Here is a 25,517-nt window from a genome sequence, read left to right as displayed (position 1 = left end):
ACTGACCTTAGCTTCACTGACAAAAAATAAAATAAAAAAAAAATCAAACTGTCATTAAACTTCAGAAGGGTCAGGATTTCACAGACTTAAGCTAGCTCATCTTCTAGCTGACATTCTTGTGGGGACAGTAGAGAGGCAGTAAGCATACTCCCAGAAGAGTAAGTCATTTTCTGTTCCTAAGACTCTGAGAGCTGTTCACTTTTTGCATTTGTTGCAGCATTCTCTGTTCAGTTCAGACCAGCTGAAGTATCACATTACAGAATAGGATTTTTAAGTCAACCTTAACTATTTATGCTTATAAATTATCACTTCATTTCAAAGTTTGTGTTTCAGCTACATGCTGAATACATACAAAGACATGTTCCTATGCATACATAAACATGCTATACCCATTATACTGTTTTCAATTTACCTCAGCTATTACGAAGAGAGAAATGTATACAGAAGAGCACATTTAATTTTTATGCACTCCCACTCCCATGACTCAATTTGCTCTGAGAATGAAGGAAAACATAAGACAAAAATAAATACAAGAAAAAACACAGACATTTCTGAAATCTTTCCAACAATTTCAAAAAAGCTTTCTTCACTTCTTTGGTAGTAACTATCACATTACCTTGAATCTGACTCCCTCTTCCAGCACAACATATCCTTGAGAAGGGGTCAAATCCACTGATGCCTCTGAAGAATTAATTTCACTTACAAGATACTGAACAGTCACAGTGCCATATATCCCCTGAGGAGGTTCTCTAATGATATTTAATACTGCAACACTTTCCATCAAATGGAGAGCTGTTTGCTCTCTTAGGAAGAAGTGATCGCTGTTATTGAATGACAAAACTCCATGGCCATCATCATTGGCAAGTATAGTAATTGTGGCTTTTGAGAAATAAATAATGGAAATATTCTTTAATTAACATAGCAGAATACAATTGTACATATATACAAATAAAATACATATAAACACAAATCCATTCTTCCTTTAGTGTATACATAATGCTTTTATGTCCGTGATATTACTTGAAGAGAATATGTAAGTATTTTACTTTATCTAGGAAGATTTCTAGACAGGAAGAATCTAGACTCTCCTATGAAAAAGCTCGCTTTCATACTTCGTGATTCCTTATTTTACATATTATCTTGTTAATTTCATAGATTTCATAGGGATGTTTAAGAACTTTTCAAAGGAGTATAAAGATCTATCACAGCAGGTCAATGGTGTTTTCTTAAATATGATTATTCAGAGGAGTGAAATTAAAATGATTGCCATACAATTCCAAAGAATGAGAACATCAAAACTAAGTTTTACCTGTTGTGTTCTCCCCTAATTCCAGCCCCAGAGAGGGATTTGTCAAAATTAACTGGAACTTCTCATCACCTTCAGGAATATCATCATCAAAAATCATAACAACAACAGACTTATTCCTTTCTCCATCAGCAAAAAAAAGAGTCTAGCATTGAAACACAGAAAGCATTGAATAGTTAACAGCTGTTAAAACACAGAATTTTTCAACTAAGGTAAACAGAATTGTCTTAAATAGGAAGGAAGAGGAGGCAAGAATAGCTATAATCTCTATGTCCCTTATAATTTGATTGAAGCAGAAGTAAAAAGCTCAGCACATTGCAGAATGAGGAAAAGCAAGAGCAATTTACTTTGAAAGTTCTCTTGTAAAAAATATGAAACCTTACGTGCTGTTGTCTAAGCAAAATTGTATTTGAAATAGATGTTTGAAAGTTTGCAATATGTCTTATATTTAAAAATACTTCAGTATTTAAAAAGAAAGAAACAGTAAAATAAAATAACTAATTTTATCTCATTCTATTCAGATGACCAAAGCAATAGAAACAAGTTGAAAAATCTAGCTGCACTACTGATCATTCTGGAGAATAAACAAAAAGACATTCTTTTGAGGAAGCTGAAGGAATGACAAGTACTAGATTTAGAATTTGCTTCTTACCCTTGAGGTCACATTAAAATCCAAACCCAGCTGTGCTTCCAAATTTTGAGCGTAAAAAAATACAGACACATTGCCATATGATCCTCTGTTTCGGTATGCCATTATTGTCAGATTCCAGTGAGATTCATTAACTTCAAAACTAAAACAAAATGCAAGGAAAATTCTTAGTGCTTACTGAGCATGTTCTTTTGAATAAGATGGTAGATAGTTGTTAGATTTTCACTTCAAATGATTCCCTCTGCTTTATACGAAAAAGGCATCATTACAGTATCAGCATCATTACAATTGTCTAATACAACTTTTTTACTTTTGTTTCATATCAAAATGGAATTAAGCTATAGAAGGTTGTCCTTTTTTCCCTGTTTATTAGTGGCAGATTAAGCCTGTCTATGTTCATGCATGCCTTCTTCCTATGTCCTGGAAATTAGTCAAAGATCTGGGAGATGCCAGTTTGTATGCTTACATGGATGCAAAGGCTGGAACACTGGATGGAGGCTGGTGGAGTGATGCAAGTTCACAATATAAAAGAACAGCAGCAAAAGTAAGTACATAGCAGCAAAAGATTTCTAAGTAAACATACTGTAAATGTCAGGTTTCAGTGTGGGAATTATCTTACACTTTCCAGTTCTACTGAATTGAATGATGTTTTGCCATCTCAAAGATCTGGCCCTATTTTTAATAGCAGTTTTACTGTTAACTGAAAATGAAAATAATTGGGCAACCCCAACCACTAACTGACACGGTGAGTTCTTCAGGGAGACAAGACTTACTTGGTACTTTCCCATTCAATTACTCCGCTTACTCCATCATTAGAATCAATAATAATTTGAGAAGCTAAACCTTCCACATCTAAAATGGAAAACAGAAGGACAAAAATGAAAGAACAATAAAGTCCATTTTCATGATTTTCACGAATAATAGAAGTATTTCTTAAATCTCTACTAGAAGAAATACATAATTTCTGTTTCCAAAATGTAGAGGGGAAAATGGTAGGGGGCAAGATAATTGGAAAGACTCAAAGAAAATCTGTCTTTGCTACCTTACTATTAAAACTGCAACGCAGTGCCTTGGATTACCACTGTTACATTTAATAATGCATACAAAAAAGACTAAAGAAAATTCAGAAAGCAAAACACAGCACAGAAAAATTAGGAAATACCAAAAGTAGGATTTGTCATGGAATCTTAATTTATCTTCATTGTGTGTGTTTATTATGATGACATTCAACATTTTCAGACTGTGCCATTCTGAATATGGGAGGGAAAATGAGTAAGAAAGAATAGTAAATGATCCAGTATTTCATCTCCTATTATGTTTCAGTGCCTGATCATAAACCTTACTGGTACACACTCAGATTCTGCTACAAACACAGAATTATTAATTGCTTTGTAGGCTGTTTATGTACTATAACATTCTACTGCTCCATAGAGACATATGTATCTTCACAATAACTCTGAAAGATTATTGTATGTATTGCACTGTGAAAATACTGAATGATAGATTAATGCCAGAAATGTCCACTAATTTCAGGGACCAGAACTTGACAGTCAGAATTTGATTCTTCTGAGAAAACAGTGCCTTAATTTGTTCAGACAACAGAACCACATGACTACCTTCATTTACTTCAACTTACTTTTAAAAAAACTTAAAAAGAAATGAACAAAAGAATGACAGTTTCTACAACTAAACTGACTCCACTGAATCTGTAGTAAATATACTATATTTAGATACATAGGAAAAATTTCTATCAATTCAGATAATACTGAACAAAAGTAAAAGGTCATTGCTATGAATCCAAACCTGTCGCTATGAGGTAGCAATGAAGATCAGCAGTACCTGCAAAACCTCTACACAAACAGCAGAAATGTTATTGAGATTTAGAGGGAGGGCTAGCGTTACAGACCTTTCAGCTTCACTCCTAACCCGCATTTTCCCTTGTTGTGTCATGGTCAGATCAGTTCACCCAGGATCTGTAATACTTTGTTTTCAACATCAGACCTCTTATTTCATGTCTGGCATCCTTCTCCCCTCCTGATGCCACCTTGCCCCCCTCCCCCAGCTTAGGTCTTTCTTGTGTCCATTAAGTTTATTTCTTTTTCTTTCATCAGTCTCAGCTGTTGATCATATTCCCTTTTTCTAATTCCTTGTGCTTTTGTATTTGAGTCAGGCTCTTTCTTCCACCTCCTCTAGAAGATGGGAGCAAGAGGACCATGGAGAAGACAACAGAACTGTCTTTATGCTTGCTGTTTCTGCTCCTTATCAGTGAAGCCTCAGATCAGAAATAAAGGTCACTTCAGTATGTTCAACTCTGCATCACAGACGTACCAGACTTACTCCATATACTGCACGTACATGGTCGTGACAGGAACAGCATATACAATATATTCCAGATGTGTAGGATTGACTGCATATGCCTGTATCATGTGCAGAACACCCATCTCTCTTGATATTAGACATGTCCTAGAAATACTTCAAATATCTTGTATAGGGTATGGGATTGCTAGAAATCCTAAACAAATGCATTGCACCAACAAGGATTTAAATTATCAATCATAACAAATCAAAATATAGGGAACAACAACAACAGGGAAAACAAGATTAGAAAATAGTCTGATAACAGAATTTGTAGTGAGATTTTACAGCGAGGACAAATTTTTGCCTCATGGGTTAAAACTATTATCTGTTCAGCCTAAGCACGTTTAAAACAATGCAGATATCACAGCAGGGTCCAATGGTCATGACTCAAGGAGACTGCCAACAACTTACAACAAAAGTGGAGACTATAGAACACTCAGCACAATTTGGTTCAGAAGAATCCTTTGTCCTCATATGTTACTCTTTTTATGCTTTAGATTTTAGACTCAACTAATCACAGCTCAGTCTCTACAAATCAGCAATGAGTCTTGCAAGTTACCTTTCAATCTGTAACGAATTAACTCAGTCACTTCTATAGGCATGCAAAGAAAAAGGAAAAGAGTCAAAGAAGATTTTAGAAATAATCAATATAACTAGTCTTTAGTACCACAGGATAATCCAACTGCCCTTAAAGCCAATGGCAGCTATGCTACTGAATTCAGAAGCAGAATGAGGAGTTAACTAAGCAAATGATAAATGAAGCTCATTGGAAGAGTAGGAAAACCATAGAACTTGACTCCTAAAAGTAAATCTGATAAAGGGTAATGAAAAGAGAGTTTTAAAAGAGTGAACAAAGTAATCACATAAAGTAATTTTTTTTTTTTTACATTTTTGTTTCCATTATGAACTTTGTAAATGAAAATCATATTAAGGCACTGCCAATAAAACTTTTCAGATAATTGTGCTCTCAAACTGCTAATTACTAACTCCTCTGTGAAAATTGCCTTATAATTTTTACAGAGCCTAAAAAAGAAGCAAGTGTAATAATGAATATGTTTGATATTCTACAATGTTTCTTTCAGAATACTCTGTCTCATATTGGCGTAGTTAGCAAGTAAGTGGAATAACGATAATAGGCCAGAGTAATATAATCTGCATGCAATTCATATAAAAGGAAACCCAAAGATAATTCTGTAAAAGTTGTTTTACCCAGCCTAGGTGGAGATGAAGTTGAATGGTTCATGATGAGTTCCACTGAAGTTAAATTAACCAAGAAGAATTCTTGCACCTCAGGTACATCATCCTGTAAAACACAAATTCTTTTCATCCTCTTTTCATTTTCCTTTAAGAAACTGTCACAGAATTCACCAAAAAGCAGCACACTAGAATTCTCTAATATTATAGCAACACTAGAATTAATTTATTTTTCCATTTTCCTGAAATACTTTTATTGGGTGTAAAATTGATTATCTTGAATGAATTATGAAGTAAGATATTATATTTCATGAAAAAGACTCAGTGGCGACACTAAACTATTTGTGTGAAAAAAATTCTGCCAATTTTAAAGGTATACACCCCAACCACTGAGAAAGTAAGAGCCTGTAGCAAGCAATGAATTACACTGTTCTGAATACCAGACAGTAAAGTCTTAATGAGACAGCTAAATTTCATTTAGGCATAGGTAGAGCTGCTTTCTGTTATTATTTGTCCTCCTGTGATTTTAACATTAAGATAAAAACTGTCTTTCTCAATGACAATGAAATATATATCTTCAAGTAATATATAGGTTGCAAGCTTTAGGGTCCTCTTCTGATGTCATGCAGATCAGTATAGAACAAAAGGGTTTAGAGCTTACCTCTAGAATAGTAATATTTATGGCAGCTGATGTTTCTCCTTCTTCCAAAATCAGTGAGCCAGAAACAGCTATATAATCTGCTCCTGGTTCAGCCAAGGTCCCTTCTGTCTGATTACTTAAGGTGGGCAATCCTGGAACTGTGGCATACGTAACATTGATAACACCTGTTTAATTTGACAAAAAAGTAATTTTTTTTCAATTCTTATGTAATGGTCATTGGAATAGATAAATAAAAGAGATCAAATGCTCATCCAGAAAATGAAAAGACTAACTGCAAAACAGAAGGATTAAAAGATTAATCTGGAGCCAATGGAACTTTGTTATTGTTTTTAATGTTTCAGTCCAGCCTTTGGTGATTTGTCCAACATCAGAGGATTCAAAAAGCATTAGGACCAAATGTATTCAGATATTTGAGGTGCTGTGGACCGCAAATATTGCACTGCTGAAGTACTACCTGGGACATCTAATTTATTATTAATACCAGGTTTGGTGCCAAGGGAAGTAGAATATTTCAGGAATGACTGATATCTAAGAAAGGCTCTAAAGGCTGGGAAATACAGCTTAATAAATCTATTTTTCTTCCCACACAGGTTGGCATAGACTTCAATAAAGAATAAAATTAGGGGACACATTGATAAAAGTTACCAAGGGGAAAAGTTAGACATATTTTTTTTATAATAAAGCCACGTCTCACTAATCTGCCAGGGTAAGCCAAATGGCAAATGTAAAGAGAGTGATCCTGGAGATAAAATGACATGTGCTAGTCTGTATGAAATAAAGTATGAGTTATAAAAGAATCTTAGTTTTAATAAATAATGATGGACTTTAATTTTAAAGTAAGAGATCTTACATCTACTATGGCTACTTATTTTAAAGCATTAGTTTCCTGAGTAGTGTTCCAAAAGTAAATTAAATACTGATTGATATTAAAAAAGAAATGGGAAAACATAGAAATATCATTGAAATGCCTCTACGAATCTGTGGTGTGTCCAGATTTTGAATATTTGTTGTAACTGGTCACTTCATTTCAAAACAGATATAACAAAAGAAACTAAGACAGGTTATTGCTGAGGTCTAAATATAGTCTAAAAAGGTAAATAAGAAATGATGACATGTTATCTCACAATATAAGTTGAAATCCTCAGGTAACAAAGACAGCAAAATATTTTTGCACACAGCACATTACTGAAATCTGGAATTAAGTACCACTTAATTTTATGGATGTTGAAGGACAAATTGATTTAAAAAGTAATAAGAAATTCTCAGAGGAGACATAAACTGAATTCAGTGGTCTTAATGCAACTTTTTCCATGGGACATTCATAAGCTGCCAACTTCTCGAAGTTTAGAGGGGAAATATGTGGGAACAATCATTCCATACAAGCTCCTTTTCTCCTATGTTTTTTATTTCTTCTGGATAGACTAACACTTTGAAACAGATTCATTAGACATAAAAGTAGTAACCCATTAGGGTAACTAGTAACTAATGTAACCCATTAGCCAACTAGTTACACCACAGCTCCCAGACTCCTTGCTGTGGAAATGGGGGTGATAGCTCCAGTTTTAACTAAAACTTAGTTTCCAAGCATGCAGTAAGAAGCCTAGAAATTCTGAAAATATCAACTGTACCCAAGATCTTTCAAAATTTCCAGCCTCCCTGTCATGGCTTTCATTGATTACCAAAACAAAACTTCCTTTCTCTTGGCGTTATTATACAAACCTAGAGATCCAAATTCTCTGTTAAGAAAAAGCTGAACTGTTTTATTTTCCTCTGGAATTAAAACTACCCTGGATGGGGAAGCAAAATTCAAGACTCCATGTGGTTCATCACTAGCTTCTACTGTCAGAACAGCTTCATATCCTTGACTATCCAAAACAGCAGCACCTGAAGAAGAAACTCCTGCAAAAGGATCAATGGACTACAGTGAATAAAGTGTTACCCAGTTAATTTTTTTGTATATATTACTGTTATTATTACATTCAAATGACAGTCAGTAACAATGCAAATGAAATTAAACCAAATGCATTATGCGCTCACTGAAGTTTATGGATGGTGTGAAATGTGTATATATTTACATTCTAGGAACATACAATCACAACAGAAATTGTATGCATACTAAGTATAGAGTCACAAAAACCTATTAAGAAATGAGAAAACTTAATGGGTGAGTGCCAAATATCAACTTGCTTAAAATTCCTCTATTGTAAAAGGAAAGAGAAAGTTTTCCCAGGAATTAACTCCAAAAGTTAAAATTATATTCAACTTCTCAATCATTCCATTAAGAAATTACTCCCTTTCCCAAGTGTTGCCTTGATGAATAATTCTTGGTGTATCAATTTATGCTTATCCTGATGGATTACAAGAGTCAACAAATGACTCTGGCAAATTGGTAAGGCACCTAGCAGCAACACAATCCATGTCGAGTTAGTTTGGTGCTTAGACATTAATTTCAGTTTAACAGAGGGTATTTTCAGAAGGGATACAGTTTCATGCCTCTTTTCTCATTATAATTTGAGTGGCAAGAATAAAATATTCTGACCTTGAATTCAGAGACAGATCAGAAAGTCAGCCTGTGGCATGACAAGATTGCTTTAAAAGATAAAGATATCTCCTTATTTCATGGCAACTGCATCCAGAATACATTAGTAAGCTCAAGTTTGTATTCAGTTAAAGGGATGCAAATAACCACTGAATTAAACAGGGAGAGTTAAATCAGGATTAAAACCAATTAAAGAAAACTGCAAAGAATGTGGGGGGTTATATATATATATATATATATATATATATGTATCTATATATACATAGATACACACATATACGTAAGGATCAAGACTGTTTCAGTAAAATGTGAATGAACTTTCCATAGTTTATACCAGTTGCAGTATGCTTAGCCCCACACCTCCAAAAAGGATTAATACATAGGAAAATATTACACTATTAAATGGTAGTTTTAAGATATAGCAGGCTATAGTTCTGCGTTACCTTCTGTTTTGATGTTGTATAAGATGATCTGGTATTCTTCTTTTTCTTCAGGAATATGGTCATCCAGCAAGTGAACATGCAATGTTGCATTCAATGTCCCCTATTTATTTTATTTATAAAGTGATTAGTCATCATTGTATAAAATACAAGTGATATCACTGTATCATATGTATTTTGAACAGCACCTTTAAGAAATGTACAGTTGAAGTATCAAAAATTATAAAGTCCCTCCAGTTGAGAACTCCAAGAGTAAGGGAGCAAGTAAATAATCAGACCAAGAAACAAAGACTGCTGTAAAAGCACACTCGTTTTCTCAGCTCATTTCTAATTACAGTATTCTCCTGTAGCCATTAGCTTTGCTTATGGACTTACCTCAGAAAAAAAGAGTATTCCAGAATAGTTTTCAAAATTTTGTTTTACATTATGCCCAACTATCTTCCACTCAACAGTAACATTTCCCATTCCTGGGGCAGTTCTTACAATATGGAATTGCAGTTGTTCTCCTAGGAACAAAGGGTAAGCTGTAATATTTTGGGGTTTCCTTTCCTACATATCAATTATAAAAATGAGAAGTCAAAAACATGCAAAGACATTCATATTTTTAATAGTGAGCTTCACAGTAGTTATATAACACATTTGTCTTAATACTGAAACAAAAAAAACTAAACTCTTTTGTCCTGGGTTTTTCTTGTTTTAGTTCACTCCTGGAAAGAACTATGAAAATATGAGGGAACCTGGTACAGATGAATAACTTAGAAAGTAAATGCCCATCAAAACATGCACAAACATAAGAGCAATATCTGTATGTGAACTATACGAAATAGTAAATGCTGTATGTACCAGCTATAACACAAATAGATTTACTACAACAGCTAACTGGCAAGGAATATACATTTTCCTAACATTTGCAGTGTCTTGTGACTTTACATAGTGCATGCAGAAAAATGCTTGTAACTACCTGTAAGTTCCATCTATGTGATTTTGAACTTACAAATATCATCAGTGTTAGAAAAGAAACTATCCAAAAAATGTGAATATTTAATAGTTTATAATTTTAAAAATAAAGTATTTAAAAATCAAACATTAATATTTAATAATTATTTTTTTAATATATTTTCTGGGATACTCAGTATCAATTGACAATGTGCATCGACAAGAAGCAGTTATGGTGTTTTCCACATTTATAACATTTAACAATGGGCACTTCAGTTAAAAAGAGCAAAGTCCTTAGAAATCTTTGTAAAATTTAGAAAATATAATTTCTATAATATTAAATATTTATATACATTTATAAAATTTATATAGTTTATATAATATTAAATATTTTAAATATGGGTATGTGAAATTAACATGTTATATCAATATGAAATAAATCAGCAGGTAAAATTAGTAATATTATGTAATACATTCACATTAGAGGACTGATGTTTATTTATAATATGTAAGTGTATTGCATCTGTATGTCAACAACATTTTTCAAGTGCGCAGAATTTAAGTTGCGAGTCTGTACAGTGTTGCATTGGCTTTCAGAGACATGAAATATGCAGAAATCTATAATACTGAGATGCTTGGAAATAATGATACATGAGATTTCTTTTGCTCACTAACGAATGAACAAAAGTAAGCAAAAATTTGTCAAACTATTTTAGTAATGCAGAAAGAGAAATCTGACAAACTTAGTTTAATCGCCAACTGACTGAAAAAGGCTTTCTTAGTATTGCTATAAACTGACTTGATTTTTTTTTCACTGCTGCAAAATCTGGAATAATTCCATCTTCTGATTTGTGTTATGTACACGCTTAGAAGCAAACCTATTGAGAAACATTGAGATACATTTATGAAAGTGAAAGAGAAGATGTGTTGTTATGATGTGGCTTCTTACTCCATGGCATAGAGAATTGAGCAGCCCAGCTAGTCTCTCTGATTATGTAATTTAAAGAGCATCAAGTTAGGATGCTATCTGGCTATTCTAGTATATTATATCACAGGACGGTATTGTATAGCTAAAACTGGCAGGAACAATTTGAACATTTTTTAGACATGTTCTTTTTTTGGGTAAGGAAATATTAGAGAGATGCATGTATATTGGCTACCAATGAGAGAGATATGAACAACTTCAAGAGACCTTAATATAACTAATTAAAACATAAAATGGTGAAAAAGAAATCCAGGAAATGTATACACCCATTTTCAAATAAATAGAATTAGTATGTTATTCAGCACTGACATTTCAAACTTCAGTTAAGCCTTGGAGATGTACCAGTGTTCATATCTTTGTCTTAAGTTGTTCCATGTTGTTTCTAAGAGAATAAAAGAATTCAAAATTTACTGACATCACAAGGATTCGGCTTCTACAGTCAGATATCTGAGGATAGACTACCAGTTTACAAGTTCCCCTGAGGCTAATTTATCATATTGTTTAACACTGCACTGAAATCCATTCTATCCTATTTGAGATTTTTGCATATCCATTGCAAACAAATAAGTATTTAACAGAAAAATGGTTACTTTAGTACCATTGCAGAAGGCACAATTTAGACAAAGCTTATTTCAATACATTATGTAATACAATGGATTTTCACTGAAGACTAGGTCAAAACATTTTATGATACAGAAGCCTGTTACACTGTAATCCAAACACTAAGAAGAAACCTGAAGTATGATTCATCATAATTACAGACCCCAAGTAGTTATTTACTGACCCATGTTTCTTGATCAGCTTTACCAAAATCTTTGGTATCCCTATCCATAAAGAAACACTAATACAAATACTAATTGATTTTTGAAGATTGAAAGTGTTATTAGGCTAATTTCACTATTTTAAGTTTTTTAATATTTAACCCTGTTATTCGTATCTTTAGATTTCATTTATCAGGGAGAAGAAGGGGGCCTCAGCCATCCTCCTCTTCTACATTATTTGAAACTACTGCAGTGCATTTTCCTCTAATACAGTCATAGCCACACAACTGTTGCATGCCTCTGCCTGTATTAAATGCTACCTTTGCCCTCAATTAAGTGATAAATAATCTGCATAGCTTGAAAATAATAGAGATTTTCTTGACAGAAATTGTTCAATACTACAATAAATATAAAAGATAATAATATTTTAATTTATGTCTGGTAAATTCAGTTTTCAGAACAAAAAACCATAATACTGAAACTGAAATGCAAACACTGAAATCATCTAAAGGCCTTAGCTCATCCTTTTTTTATCAAAGCAACTTAGTTTGGTTGTTTTTTCTTGCTGCAAGACAATGTATTATTTTTCACAAACTGGAGGAATTACGATCAAGTAATTTCCAAACTATAGCAGAATATTTTTGCTCCAAATGGCCAGCATTTGCTAGCATGCTATGAATAATATTTAACCAGCAGAAAGTATTCAGGGTCATCCTAACCTTTGGGAATGAGCCTGTTTATTAATTCCTTGTGCTTATAAGCTCTTTTTAGCTCGCCCAATTGAAGCTGGTTTGGCAAGTGGATCAGAACTGTTAATGTGGAGGAATAAAGAACGAGAACAGGGCATACACTAGCACAGAATTAACACAAACCATATCCAGATAAAAACCAAAAGGTTGTGATGTCCTTTCATGACTGGAAAAAAACAGAACACATTTGGTTGACAAAGGCTTTTTTCTTCAAACAGAAAACACAATGCACACAGTCCTGTACAGCAAACTTCTATTTTCTTAACTTTCCCTGCCCATGGGTTTACATGTCAGAGAGATGTGATATGTGGTACTGCAGTGCACTGAGGTTCCACCAAAGGCTGCCACAAGCAATTCACCATCAGTACCATTATTAACCTACGCAAAACTGCACCAAACCTTAGATCAAACAGGCAACATGCTCTTTTAAAGCACTAGTAGAAATCTTTGGTCCCTATCAAATTATTATTGTTCATTCTCAAATGTCATGACTGAGTAATGACAGCAAGATTGCTACATTCCCAAATTAGTCACCATAAAGAAGGAGGAAGAGAAAATTTTAAAACAGCAGGTTATTCCGTCAGGAAGAGGGAAAATGTGACCCTAGTCTTTCTGTGGGAGTATTTTCTAGAAGATTTAAAGTGAATTGTAAGTCACTGAGAGATGAGATTTGCTCATGACTACTAATCGGTGTGTATGATGGGAGTTCTGGAATATGGTATAAATGAGTAAGACAAGAAATGCTAAAAGGAGCTTTGAAATGCAATATCAATGGAAGCAAGGCATGATCTTCAGAAAAAAAGGAAAGCACAGATGGTGATATATAAAATGGTTTTGCAAATGGTGTACTCATCCTTTCCATAGATTTCCTTTAAGTGCTATACCTGCAAGAGTTAAAAATTCGAAGAAATACATGCCAAGTATGTGGTTATTCTCTGCTTGCTGGCGTTCTCTGAACAGTGATACAAACAATCACTGTGAGTCATTACCAACAGAAAGTACCAAGGTGGAAGTTAATGTTAAACAGAGTGTGCTCAACACAAAGAACCCACCTTCATGACCAATAACAGATCTTGAGGCTGTCTGGAAGCTAATAATTCCTGCCACATTGTCACTTGCCAGAATGACCACTGTGACAGTGTCAAAACTGGGCAGAATCCGACTCCCTCCTTCAGTATGGACCAGGCTGAGTATGATACTTTCATTATCCTCTGGCTCTGGATCATCTAAAATGGTCAGCGTGACCATCTTTTTTGTTTCCCCTACAAGGAGAAGAACATATACATATTTATGTGTACGCATGGAAATCACCTTTTAAAAGGACTTAATCATCTCCTTTTGTAGGAAATACTTAAAAAATATAAAAGAGGACATGAAGCATATTTATTTATTTACCTGTCTAGAAGTTACTGAATGTCATTATGAAGTTTTATTCAATTATTGAAAAGTTACATTAGAGCAATGCAATTATCAAATTATTAAATATACTATGTAGAAATTAACAATGTAGGCATAATTTCAGAATGTCTAGAATTTTTTATTTGCATTATAAGTTCTCTGACTTTCAAATTTAACTTAGAAAAGGGGAATATCATTCTTGTAAAAAAATTATGAAGTGCATAAGTTCTCTGATGAATCATATACACAAGTACATACACTTAATTTGAATATATTTACTGGGTCAGGGAATGCATTAAAATGGGTTGTCATTGTGTTCATTACTTGTCTTCTGGACTATCAAAGAATGACAGTGTAAACAGCAAACACGATCGATTACCAGTCTCTATAATCCATGACAATTTACAACACAATCCTGTTGCTCAGTGCATGTGCATAACCCGTGTTTTGTGATTATGAGAATATCAGTTTACAAGATAGATACACATATTTCTTGCTGCATTGTGTTTCAAAATACTTTGAAAACTGTTTTTACTAAACTTATAACCTCTAATGTAATTACATGTCAGCCTCAGAATCACTGCTGGCAACCATTCTTTTGAGTTCAGATGATTTAGCAAGCTGTCTAGCACACTAGACTCTTTACTATACTCCCATACATTGCTTTCAAAATAACTGTTCAGTCAACTCTGACTTTGAAAATATAAAGCATATCTGTTATGTTGTGTAGTACTTAAGTGATGTCTGCCATTGACTTGTTTGTCCTGTTTGCAATTTTTTTTTAATATGTTGTTATGTTATGTTATGAAATCAATATGATCTCAGCATCTAAAAAGAGACGTTATGAAAAATTAGTACTGTACTAACTGAAGGTTAATAAAAGACCACTCAGGCCTGATTCTCCTTTTCATAATGCTTGATATAACAATGAGCCTCAGCATTATTATTCCTTATTTATTTGATAAAAAAGATAATCTTTATAATGCACACTGCAATATTTCTTAAAAAAATACTTAGCTATTTATGCTTTTCATCTTTTTTTTTACCACCACTGTGTGTGTTCTGCAATATAATGCTATATGCTAATGAACTATATTCTTTTGAAGATGTATCCTGAGCATTCAGAGAGGTTTAGCCCAAGAACAAGACATCACTTATCAAAACATCCAGAGGATTGAGTGCTTGTCAGGTTCTTTTTGCTTTTCTTTAGTTCTATAAAACAGAAGCTAGTGCAAAACCTTGCCTCACCTTCAGCGAACACCAGAATCTCACCAACACCTACAAAATCCAAGTCTGGGGTAGCGGTTCCACCAACCACACGCCATTCCACTGTCACCTGTCCCAGGCTGCCTTCTGTCCTATGTATCATTAGCTGCACGTTGGTCTGAGGACGTTCTTCTACTTCAATATACAGACCTTCCTCTGTCACATTGGGACTTACGCTGTAGATCTTAAATACTCCAAATGCATCTCCATTCATCATTATGATAACTGTGGAAGTATTTGGCTGTCCTATAGTTGGTTGATTTTTTAAGCTGGTTGAGATGTTCATTAGTTCAACTTTCAGAAGGGATATAGTGAATTTCTCATCCAACTCTGGCAGACTGTCAGGGAGTATGGTAACTGTGAGATTTGCAAACTCTTCCCCTTCCAGCATTATGGCCCACTGTCTTGTAATAGATTCATAATCACTACCAGCGATGGCTTGTGTGCTAAAGAGAGCAGATGCACTGGTGACGTTTTTCTTGTAGATCCAGAATCCTGAAGCGTTAGTTAATGGGCCGATCTCTGATGTCAGCCAAAGGCAGAGAGGAATCTCAGAGGCACTGGAAAATGTAAAGGCTGAACATGCTTGTTCTTTTAGGCACTGAGTTGCACAGGCGTACAGTGGGTCACTTGCCGACGACACATTCACTCTGGTCTTGGATGGTTGGTCAGGAATTCCTTGTATAGGAGACTCATAACAGGCCAGGATATCCTGACCTTGCTCAATGGCAAGAGCTACAACGTCAGTCTCAGAAGTGCTGTAAAATATCTGCAGCTGACCAAACCTTCCCCCACTAAAAGACATTAAAATAAAAATGTAATGTTAAAATAAAAATGCAATGTAATTAGTCTAATATTCGGTATGTTTCTGGGTTAAGAATAAAAGTGAACAAAACTGACTGGCCCTTTCTGAATTGCTGAAAAGTTCCAAATAGCTAATTAAAGTGGATTCCCTTGCAGCTAGTACTGGAATAACTCAGTTGCCATTTTTTGTGGATAGCAAGTTTGATTATTTATAGCTTGGGTAGCAGTCTGTTAAGAAGGCATGTTTGTGAACATTTGTTTCTAGGAATTAACTTAGTCTTCTTAGGGCTGGCAAGGAAGAAACAGCCTGTGCTGTCCAACCTGGTCATCTTTCCTCCCAGGTGTCCTCAGGATATCATATCACATACATAAAACCTGTTTTCCTTTTCTTGTTTCTTTCCATCATACAAGGGTCAACCCATTTTGTCCTCCAGTTCAAATCACAGTAGCAGGCTGTTGTGAAGCTTTAAATGATTTGACGATTAAATAGGCAAAATGAAACTTCAAGTACACTATGTACATTAGGTTTACACTGTACATTACAATGTGTGTTACATTTAAGTACTTTATGTACATTCCTAATAAGCAGACATCTAGTTCAAAAACAATGTATTTGAAATAAAAATGCATGGAGCTGGCAGATCAAGAAATTCATGCAAATACTTATACAAGAGGAGCATGACGTGAAATTATAGCCGATACAAAAAACAAGAAAGAAATAATAGATATAAATAAAGCAAACATTATACAAACCTTCGCCTGACTGTTATATTTGCAAGCAAATTTCTTTCTAGTGGCTCCTGAATTCGATATAAGGATTGATGAAAGAAAACTGTGCCATAAGGATTATCATTGGCAGGTATTATAATATTTGCCACGCCATCTAACCCAATAGCACCACCATTGGAGGCCTGAGTTAATTCTACACGGACAATCTCAAAAAGAAAAAAAAAACAAAAAGAAATAATGCAGCTAAACAATTTTTGGTATTTCTAACAATAATCACAAGCAAAGTAAAATCGGAACTTCTTGCACCTTCCTGCCAGAACAGTCCTTGTTTTTCTTTGCACACATTTCTATAACAAGTTAAAACTCTAATACTACTCAAGAAAGGTGTAACTGCTTTACTTACTTCTTCTATTTCTGGAACATCATCAGCCAGGATTTCCAACAGCAACATCTGAATGGCTTCCCCAGGGGCAAAAGTAATATTACCCAAGGCGACCTGCAAGTCAGCATCAGCAGGGCGTCCATTAATGGTAGCAACCCACTGAACAGTAACATTACCGAGTGTCCCAGCATTGCGGATTATTGGCAGATTCATGGTTACTGATCCAAAGTCAGGCTCCTCCACAGTGAATTCGGTAATCTGAAAAACTGAAGTACAGCACAGAGAGATGCATTTCACTAACAATGAAACTGAAAGTAAATATATCAACTCCTGAAGTATATCATTTTATTTCACTTGATTGAATTTACTTGCAGAGGTTGAAACTTAAAAGCAAGCTTTCAGTATTAGTATTTTCATCTACAGAGGAAATTGACATGAAAATTGAGCCTTCATCCAAAAAGTTTATTCCAACATACCTGTTGTTTGGGGCTAACCATAAGCTGTTCCTAAGCTTTTAGGAGACAATTTCATAATTATTCCTAGCAAGAAAACTCTTTAGCAGCTTTCATGTCACTGATTGAAGAAATAAGTCAACATATTCCATCTAAAAATGTCTCAAGAAAAATCTTCCTTGTATTAAACTTTTAGTTTTTAAGAATTAAGTTAATTAATTACCCATCTGGAATGATTTATTTTTGACATTTTTTCTTTCTTTCCTCTACCACCTTCTACTGACAAAATGGAAGAAGAGGAATTAAGTAGGGTACTGAAGGGAGAAAATGGTAAGTCAAAGGAAAAGGCAGGAAAAAATACACAAAGAAAATAAACAACAAACAAAAAAGATAGATTTCTAAAATATCATTAAATTTTTGAAATCACCAAAACCCTTCTCAAAACCTGTGTAATGAAATTAACTTTGGAAAGTATACACAATTTGTTTTATTGATAATAACAGATAGAAGAAAAACTAAAGTACTTGACAGAAAATAAGAGAATGTAATTTAATTTCTCTCTATACTTTTCCATTTCCCCAGATTTTTAAATCTGCTTTTTAAATTTAATTTTGATTAATTTTAAATTTGATTTTTAAATTTGCTTTTTACTGCTATCCAGTAAAGCAATGATATCAAACTATTTAAGCAACAGATATTAGAATGCAGATTTTGGTTTAAACTTATTGCAGAAATGCAGCACTTAGAATAGATATAAAATAAAAAACTAAACTACAGTCCATCTGTTTCTATTGGGAGATTCCAAAATGCCTAAAGAATAGCTTTTTGTTATATTTAAGCATCATTACTCCTTAATTACATGTTTTAATTTAGTTTATCTTATCTTTTCCTTTACTGTCTTCATCCAGGCTTCCTCTTTGTCTTCTGAAAGGTTTTATTCAGTTACCCAGTAACAGCTCACCCACAAATCTGCAGTAAAAATGTTAACAGAAGAGAGGAAATATGCAAATAAGACCCATTTACCAAAGGATCCAAAAGGGTCATCAGAAGCCTCAATAATTATGATTGCCCTAGTCAAAGATCCAAGCAAAGCTCCTCCTGTTGTTTGATTCAGCAGCTGAACATAAAATGACTCCTCAACTTCAGGATTGATATCATTAATTATATAAATTGGCACAGCTTTACTTGTTTCTCCTTCTAGTAAGACAACATCTGATGAGGCTACACTGTAGTCCTCACCTAGATTTGTAGATGAAAAAAACAAAACAATAAAAAACACAGAATATTAATGCATTATGGTTCCGTGTATTGAATATCATCAGTAATAATACTTATCTTCTCCTTTTTCTTACACACGCATTCCTCTGTGTTTTTATGGGGTTTTTTTCTTTACCTTCAGACTCAGACAACACAGTCCCTTTTATTTCCCATTGCCTTTTAGATATCTGGATGGATTAAAATAAAACTTGGCAAACAGAGTTTGCACTGTTAGAGCAAGAGGTAGTTACAAAAAGTGTATTATTGTCTTCCATCGACAAGGTCACACTACCAAGATGTTTCTGTCTTTGATTTCTAATTGCTCTCTGGCTTTCCAAGAGATAGAAGTGAACACAAGCACCTTTGTCGAAGTAGATTTTAGTAAAGGGCACATTTTGTGTATGGACCTCACCTTAGGCAAACTTGTCTCTAAGAATGTCTAGATAAACTGTGATACACTAGATAATGGCTCTGCTTCAGAAACTAATTGAAAGCATACTCTGACATCAATCTAGCCACACACTTATTTAGAAAAGTCTGTTACATATAAAGGAAACTAAAATACCATTTCTCAGAGCATGTACTACCCACCTAGACAATTTCAGACACAGCTGAAATACAGTGGGCTTGATTTATAACTGTCTAAGTGGTTTTAACACTGCACACTTCATAAGTTTGCTCTTTTCTTTATGTACCTTCTCTATAGCAGGGACCAACTGAAGAACTTAACCTCCCATTTTTACTTCAGGTCTTCTTGGGTTTTGATTTCTTTTTACCTGTTTGTTTTACAGCTCAGTCCCCAGGTCTCACTTCCTCTCCAACAAGCTCACCTAAACAATGCGTGGTGGGTTTAAATATGTACACAGGACTAAACAGTAGCTACATATACTACTATAATTTTTTTTTTTTTTTGAAGAGGTGGTGGGCTACTAGGGAAACAAATACCCCAATTCCCTCACTTGTTTCTCTTGCTAGATTCTTCAGTGATGATGTCTCAGATCTTTCTAAAAGCTGATGCATGATATCTCCCGTAGGGCTTGGATTCCTATTTGCTAAGCAGAGTCAGTAAATGTCTCACTATTTTTTCCATTTGTACTTGTTATACAATAGTGCATTCAATACACACTTGTTTGCTTTGTCTGCTCAAAGCATACAGTATGTTCTTTCCACTGTAACACAGATTGCATACTTCTGATATTCTGATTTCTTACCAGCTGTTGCAGTTATTGGCATAGCTTTAAATTTCACAGAAACATCTGCAAATATTCCCCCAGTTCTTGTCACGTTAATGATTGGTCCAACATAATTTTCAGCAACTCGCACAGTTGAAGCTGAAAGCTGAAGTGTTCCAAAAGCATCATCATTGGCATTGATAATTACATGAGCTATTGTCTCACCCACTAATCCAAGTCGAGGAGAATTTAGAACTGAAACAAAGAAAACTTAGTGAGGGGGTGACTGAAATGCTTGCCCTCTATGGCTATAGAGTTCATAGACATACATGTGAGTTTAGTGGTTAGTCACCACTATTCTTCAACAAAATTATCATTTTTAAAGTCAGAAAAAGTATAACTACAAACTGCACCAACGTACTTTTGGTGTTTGAATTATATTACAGCAGAAAAATCCCAGGTTTTAATAACATCACTCTACCTTGCTGTGGAGCATACAAGCCATTATTTTTTTGAAGAGGCGAGGTACTGTGAAATAATTGGTTTATTTATTTATTTGTCCATAAGGCCAGTAGTAAGATCAATACAGTTCAGAAGAATTTCATCTTTACACTTGTTATGATGAAATATAAATAAGATTTCAACCGCTCAGCAGAATTATATTTGAAGTTTCCCTTAACATCAAGATTCATCTGGGGCAGGTGCAGCAATTAGACATGCCAAGAATCTTTGAAGCACAAATCAGGCTGTAATGACCTGAATTTATCTGAATGAGAGATGAAGCAAACATTCTCTACACTAAAAAAGCAACAAGAGGCTGTAATTCTACACCACTTTATTTTTAAAAGACTTTTTTGGCTTTTAATAAGCAAAACTAGTTTAGTTATTTCCCAATACTGAACTTTACAGAAACAACACTAGATGAACAGGTATTAGTGCACAAAACCAATACTCTAACACAGTTGGCCTGAAAGACCTTGGATAAGGCAATGCCAAAGGGATAAAGAAATGCTCATCCACCCCTGACAAAATATTGTGCTAAAGGAAATACATGCCAACAGTACACAAGGCAGGTAACTTGGAGATTTCTTAACTCTACAGAGTTTGGCAGAGGTAAAAAGTTTATCATATTTATATTAAATATAAATACTAGCCTTCATATTTAAATTTCAGGTTTTACATATGTAAGATACTTACTTGGCCGATCCTGTACTTTCTCAATCAAAACAATACTGCTTAGCTCCACAAAAACAGATTCTGACCTCTCAGGATCATCATCATCCAAAACAGGCAAAGATATTGTGGCCTCACTTTCATTGGCTGCGAAGACGATGTAACCTGTAATGGGTATATAATCTTTTCCCTCTATTGCTCTAACAACATCAGGTGGAAGAAAGGGTGACTTTTCATCATCACCAATAGTTCTGTATGTCACCATTACTGTACCGAGGAGACCACCATGCCTTATTATTGTAAGGGAGATATTTTTTGTTTCTTCCTCAACTTTCATTGGTCTGTTTCGCTCAGAAAAGATGAAGACTCCATATGGATCATCATTAGCTAAAATAGTTAATGTTGCATTAGTATGATTTCCAAGACGACCACTGGAGACATTGATGATCAAAACTGAAAACACCTTATCCAATTCAGGAACTTCATCAGGAGAAACCTGTACTGTAATATTTGCTCTTTCTTGGCCAACGTCAAATGTTACATTCCCATCTGCAGAGATCAGGTCTTTGGTGAGATCACAGACCACAATCCAGTGCAGTGTCACCTGAGACAAGGCCCCATGCTTTCTCACAACCTAAGTGAAAAATATAAAGATCTGCATATTTTTGTTCTATGAGAAAGAAAAACATAAAAGTATGAGATGGAATTAAGTAAAGACATTGGACATGATGGGTTAAAAATAAATTTGTGTTTTAAAAAAACAGTGTAATCTGTATTGTGTCAGCTTTGCTGTATCTGTTGTCTCATCAACATTGTTATTTTAAGGTAGTAGTACCTCAAATGTAAACACGTAGAAGTAATTTTAAACCTGTAGATATTACTATTACAACATTTTAGCTTCAAGCTGAATGATACACATTAGGAAAATAAGTATGAAATGGCAAAACAGATGTGCATGATAAAGTTGTTATAAACCCTATAGACTTATGGCAAAAACATCACAGAATGCCCAGTAAAAACAGAGACAGAAGAGGACTGCACAGGAATAAGATACTCAAAGCTTTCTAACCTGCAGCACAATATTGCTATCTCCATCTTCAGGCTCAGTTCCATTTACTGAGAGTGAGTCAGTACTGAACTCAAACACACCATGAGCATCATCAGAAGCCTCAACAGTCACAAGGATGTGGGATGCAATTCCCAAGCTAGCTGTTAAGTGCAAGTTCCAAAAGGGTTATTTTTTCTAGCATCTTTTCTTACATGAAAGAAAACAGCTAAAGAAATATGTTACAAAAAATACACAGGACAGCATGACTGGAGTAGCCATGCTGTTTTGTCCTTGTTTTTTTGAAATACATAACCATCCACATAGATAAGGAGCTGACTTTCAATAATGCAGTCCTGGCAGCTCTTCTATGGAACTATGTAACAAAAAAATATAATAAAAATGAATATTTTAAGGGAGGAACAGAAATAAAATTACAGGTTTAATGAATGAAAATGGAGCAGAATTTAGGATAGTGGGGAGTTGTACGGTAAACCACAGCATAAGCAGACAGACCAAATGAATGCAGGTCTCATCTCAACATGAGCTGGAATGAAAAACAAAAAAACAAGTCTGGTAAATCCTACTACTAAAAAGATTGTCTTGGGTGAGATAACTTGCTGCTCAGAGAGAGAAAGAGCCTGGCACTTAAGAAAACCATTTCTGGAAATAACGAAAAAGGAAATAGTACTTAAAAAAACAAACAAACAGGAAGCTCCAAAAAATATATAAATCACAGACTTACTCTCAGATTCAAATGAAAATCCTTTGCATTTACAAATAAAATTAAAAATCAGGATGTCACAGAGGAATAAATTATTCCGTTTGGATAATGGGTGCTCATATAACATTTTCAGGTCTGTAGGGTTTAATTTGAAGTCCTATATGATTAGAGTTTCCCTCAGATTTTATGTTATTTCTGCATCTAGCATTTTTTTAATTTTCTCAGTATTAAATTATCTTTGTTTTATGTATGTCATGACATAAATACAAACTTAAAGAGAAGAAATTAAAAACAAACAAAACATTCCTTTAAAAAATCTAACAAAGCTTACTCTTCTTTAAAAGTATTTTTGACATTCAGAGAATCAAAGTAACATAAAGCACATATAAAAGCAAGTAATTTTTAAATTATCTTCAATTAAAAAGTGTCTTTGCTTTTTGTCTCCAGAAAATTTGACAATTTTCAAGCAAAACTAATTTTGCAAACTGTACTTCTGGAATTACTATGTTGTGTTTTACAACAATAAAGTTTTGATGGTATAGAAGCTGTTATTTTCTGTGTTACACTAAATACTGACTGCTATTGAAATTACGCCTAAATTAAAATGGAAAAGAATGTTTTGAGAGAACTTTACAATAAATCTAAATTAATCACCTGTAATAGCAACTAAAGCAACACTATGACAAACTGTGTCAGTATAGTAATTTATGAGGGATATTACAATTAGCAATAAAAAATAGGATTAATCGAAAATGCTTACCATGCTGATGGACAGTTGGAATGAAGAAATCCATGTTCCCATCACCACTACCACTGCCATCATTTCTAAAGAGCTCAGCAACTTTAAGATGACAGACATACAGATATATACAGATATATACATTTATAAATAAAGAGAAAGCAGAAAGTAATTCAAACATTTCTGGACAACACAAAAAGAAAGGGAAGTATTCTAGGAAGGCATCCATTTTGGATATGAAAGTATACAGGATTTCTGATAAAAGCAAGAAAAGGTATTGTATATGCCACCTCTTATTTAATTTATCACATTGGAAATAGTAATGGAAGGTCAGAAGGAAAGAAAACACATACACCTCTGTGTTCTCTTTTCTTTCTTTCCCTGTTTGTGTCCCCTCTTCGTATTTCCCTTTTCTCACTTCTAAATGAGGTCTGTCATGCAGAAATTGGAAATGTGAATTAAAAAAACCCAGGGGCTAAAACCCCACAAACTCTCTTATTCTAATATTTTCTCACAAAGCAAAAATGTGTCAGAAAGTTGGAAAAATCTGCAGAAAGCTTAACTAATGGAGACTTTACCCTAAGTTTTGTGCTTGCAATGGTGTTGGAAAGACCAAAAAGAGGGTCTGTGTTAAGCAGGTATCTGCCTAGTGAATTACTGAACTTAGCTATAAGTTTTCTGACAAAAAAAAAAAATTAAAGAGAAAAGTTTGGTTCTTTTTAACAAAACAGCTATTCAACCAAAAAGTCCACATGAATGAAAGGTCTGAAGTTTTTATCAAAAGCATCACTAAGGCCACACTGCACCATATAGACAGATATCATCACAGTAGAGAGCTGGATTCATTCATATATCATATAACTTCCAAGAAGGCACCTCCCTTGCATTCCTGGATTGCTTAATAAAAGTCAATTTATGGCTGCCAACATTTCTAATTACTTTTTTCCCTCCGACCAGCTTTATAATCTCGCTTAAAAATTTTCTGCAATGGAACAAGTTCTGTAAGGGATGAGTGGTTCTATGTGGTAGAGGCACTGATGCCTGCCATCCCCTGTGAGTCTAGCATCTCACAGCAAGATTTCCTTTGAGTGTTTTTCTTGTTCTTCCACAGAGCTACCAGCTCTCTCTCCAGCTCAGCTAAACTCCCTAGGCGTCTCAACACCCACAATCTCCTACTGCTATAACCAGCTGAATACATTAGGCGTCAGTGTATCATGAGTCCTCTGATTTCACTCAAGTGGCAGATAAAAAAACCACTTTGGCTGTTTAGCCTTAAATATTTTATTAATATTGACAATTTTTTTTAAAAATTGAATTTATATATTTTTTACATTATTTTAATTCTCATTACCAACCATGAAATTACATAACATGAAAAGCAGCAATTGCCTTTAGATTACCTAATACATAGTAATAATACACTTTCTTTGGGATCTGGTGATTTCCAGCAACTATGAACAAACTATCTGAAGAATAGTTACGAAGAATTATAGCTGTCTGGGGGACATGGGAGTGTTCATTTGTTTTTAGAAATAACATGGAAATAGTACAGCTAAGAAAGGTAAGATTTTAATGAATGAGTAGAGATCATGAAAACACAACCAATGGATTGACATATGTGCCTTACCTCCTCCTTCTGGGTTCAACAGCTCTACTTTAAAAGTTTTTTCCAATTCAGGAATAGAATTATCAGTGATGTTAACAGTAAGGTACTTGTATCTTTCTCCTGGCTGAAATTCCAGCGTGCCCACAACAGCCTGTAATATGAAAGCTCTTCACATTTTTGTTCAAGTCTAAT

At 34.3% G+C, this 25,517-nt stretch overlaps 1 protein-coding gene across 1 annotated transcript in view; it reads right to left on the bottom strand.

The window, feature by feature from the left end:
* The window catches only part of ADGRV1 (adhesion G protein-coupled receptor V1), a gene marked incomplete at both ends in the record, with an annotated part of 282,764 nt that overhangs the window by 209,626 nt on the left and 47,621 nt on the right, over positions 1 to 25,517 (bottom strand). Inside the window, 19 exons of the mRNA XM_082336231.1 lie at positions 617 to 879; positions 1,310 to 1,451; positions 1,959 to 2,097; positions 2,729 to 2,807; positions 5,523 to 5,616; positions 6,169 to 6,332; positions 7,888 to 8,067; positions 9,151 to 9,250; positions 9,523 to 9,653; positions 13,631 to 13,840; positions 15,225 to 16,036; positions 16,800 to 16,981; positions 17,179 to 17,423; positions 18,633 to 18,848; positions 20,078 to 20,293; positions 21,236 to 21,845; positions 22,281 to 22,420; positions 23,741 to 23,821; positions 25,347 to 25,476. Of these exons, the coding sequence (XP_082192357.1) occupies positions 617 to 879; positions 1,310 to 1,451; positions 1,959 to 2,097; positions 2,729 to 2,807; positions 5,523 to 5,616; positions 6,169 to 6,332; positions 7,888 to 8,067; positions 9,151 to 9,250; positions 9,523 to 9,653; positions 13,631 to 13,840; positions 15,225 to 16,036; positions 16,800 to 16,981; positions 17,179 to 17,423; positions 18,633 to 18,848; positions 20,078 to 20,293; positions 21,236 to 21,845; positions 22,281 to 22,420; positions 23,741 to 23,821; positions 25,347 to 25,476 (4,134 nt within the window). The remainder of the gene's footprint in view (positions 1 to 616; positions 880 to 1,309; positions 1,452 to 1,958; positions 2,098 to 2,728; positions 2,808 to 5,522; positions 5,617 to 6,168; positions 6,333 to 7,887; positions 8,068 to 9,150; positions 9,251 to 9,522; positions 9,654 to 13,630; positions 13,841 to 15,224; positions 16,037 to 16,799; positions 16,982 to 17,178; positions 17,424 to 18,632; positions 18,849 to 20,077; positions 20,294 to 21,235; positions 21,846 to 22,280; positions 22,421 to 23,740; positions 23,822 to 25,346; positions 25,477 to 25,517) is intronic.

This window comes from Platalea leucorodia (genome assembly GCF_965183815.1).
Source record: "Platalea leucorodia genome assembly, chromosome: Z".
Lineage (NCBI taxonomy): Eukaryota > Metazoa > Chordata > Aves > Pelecaniformes > Threskiornithidae > Platalea > Platalea leucorodia.
The sequence above is the reverse complement of the archived record's forward strand: the minus strand, read 5'-3'. Positions and strand labels throughout refer to the sequence as shown.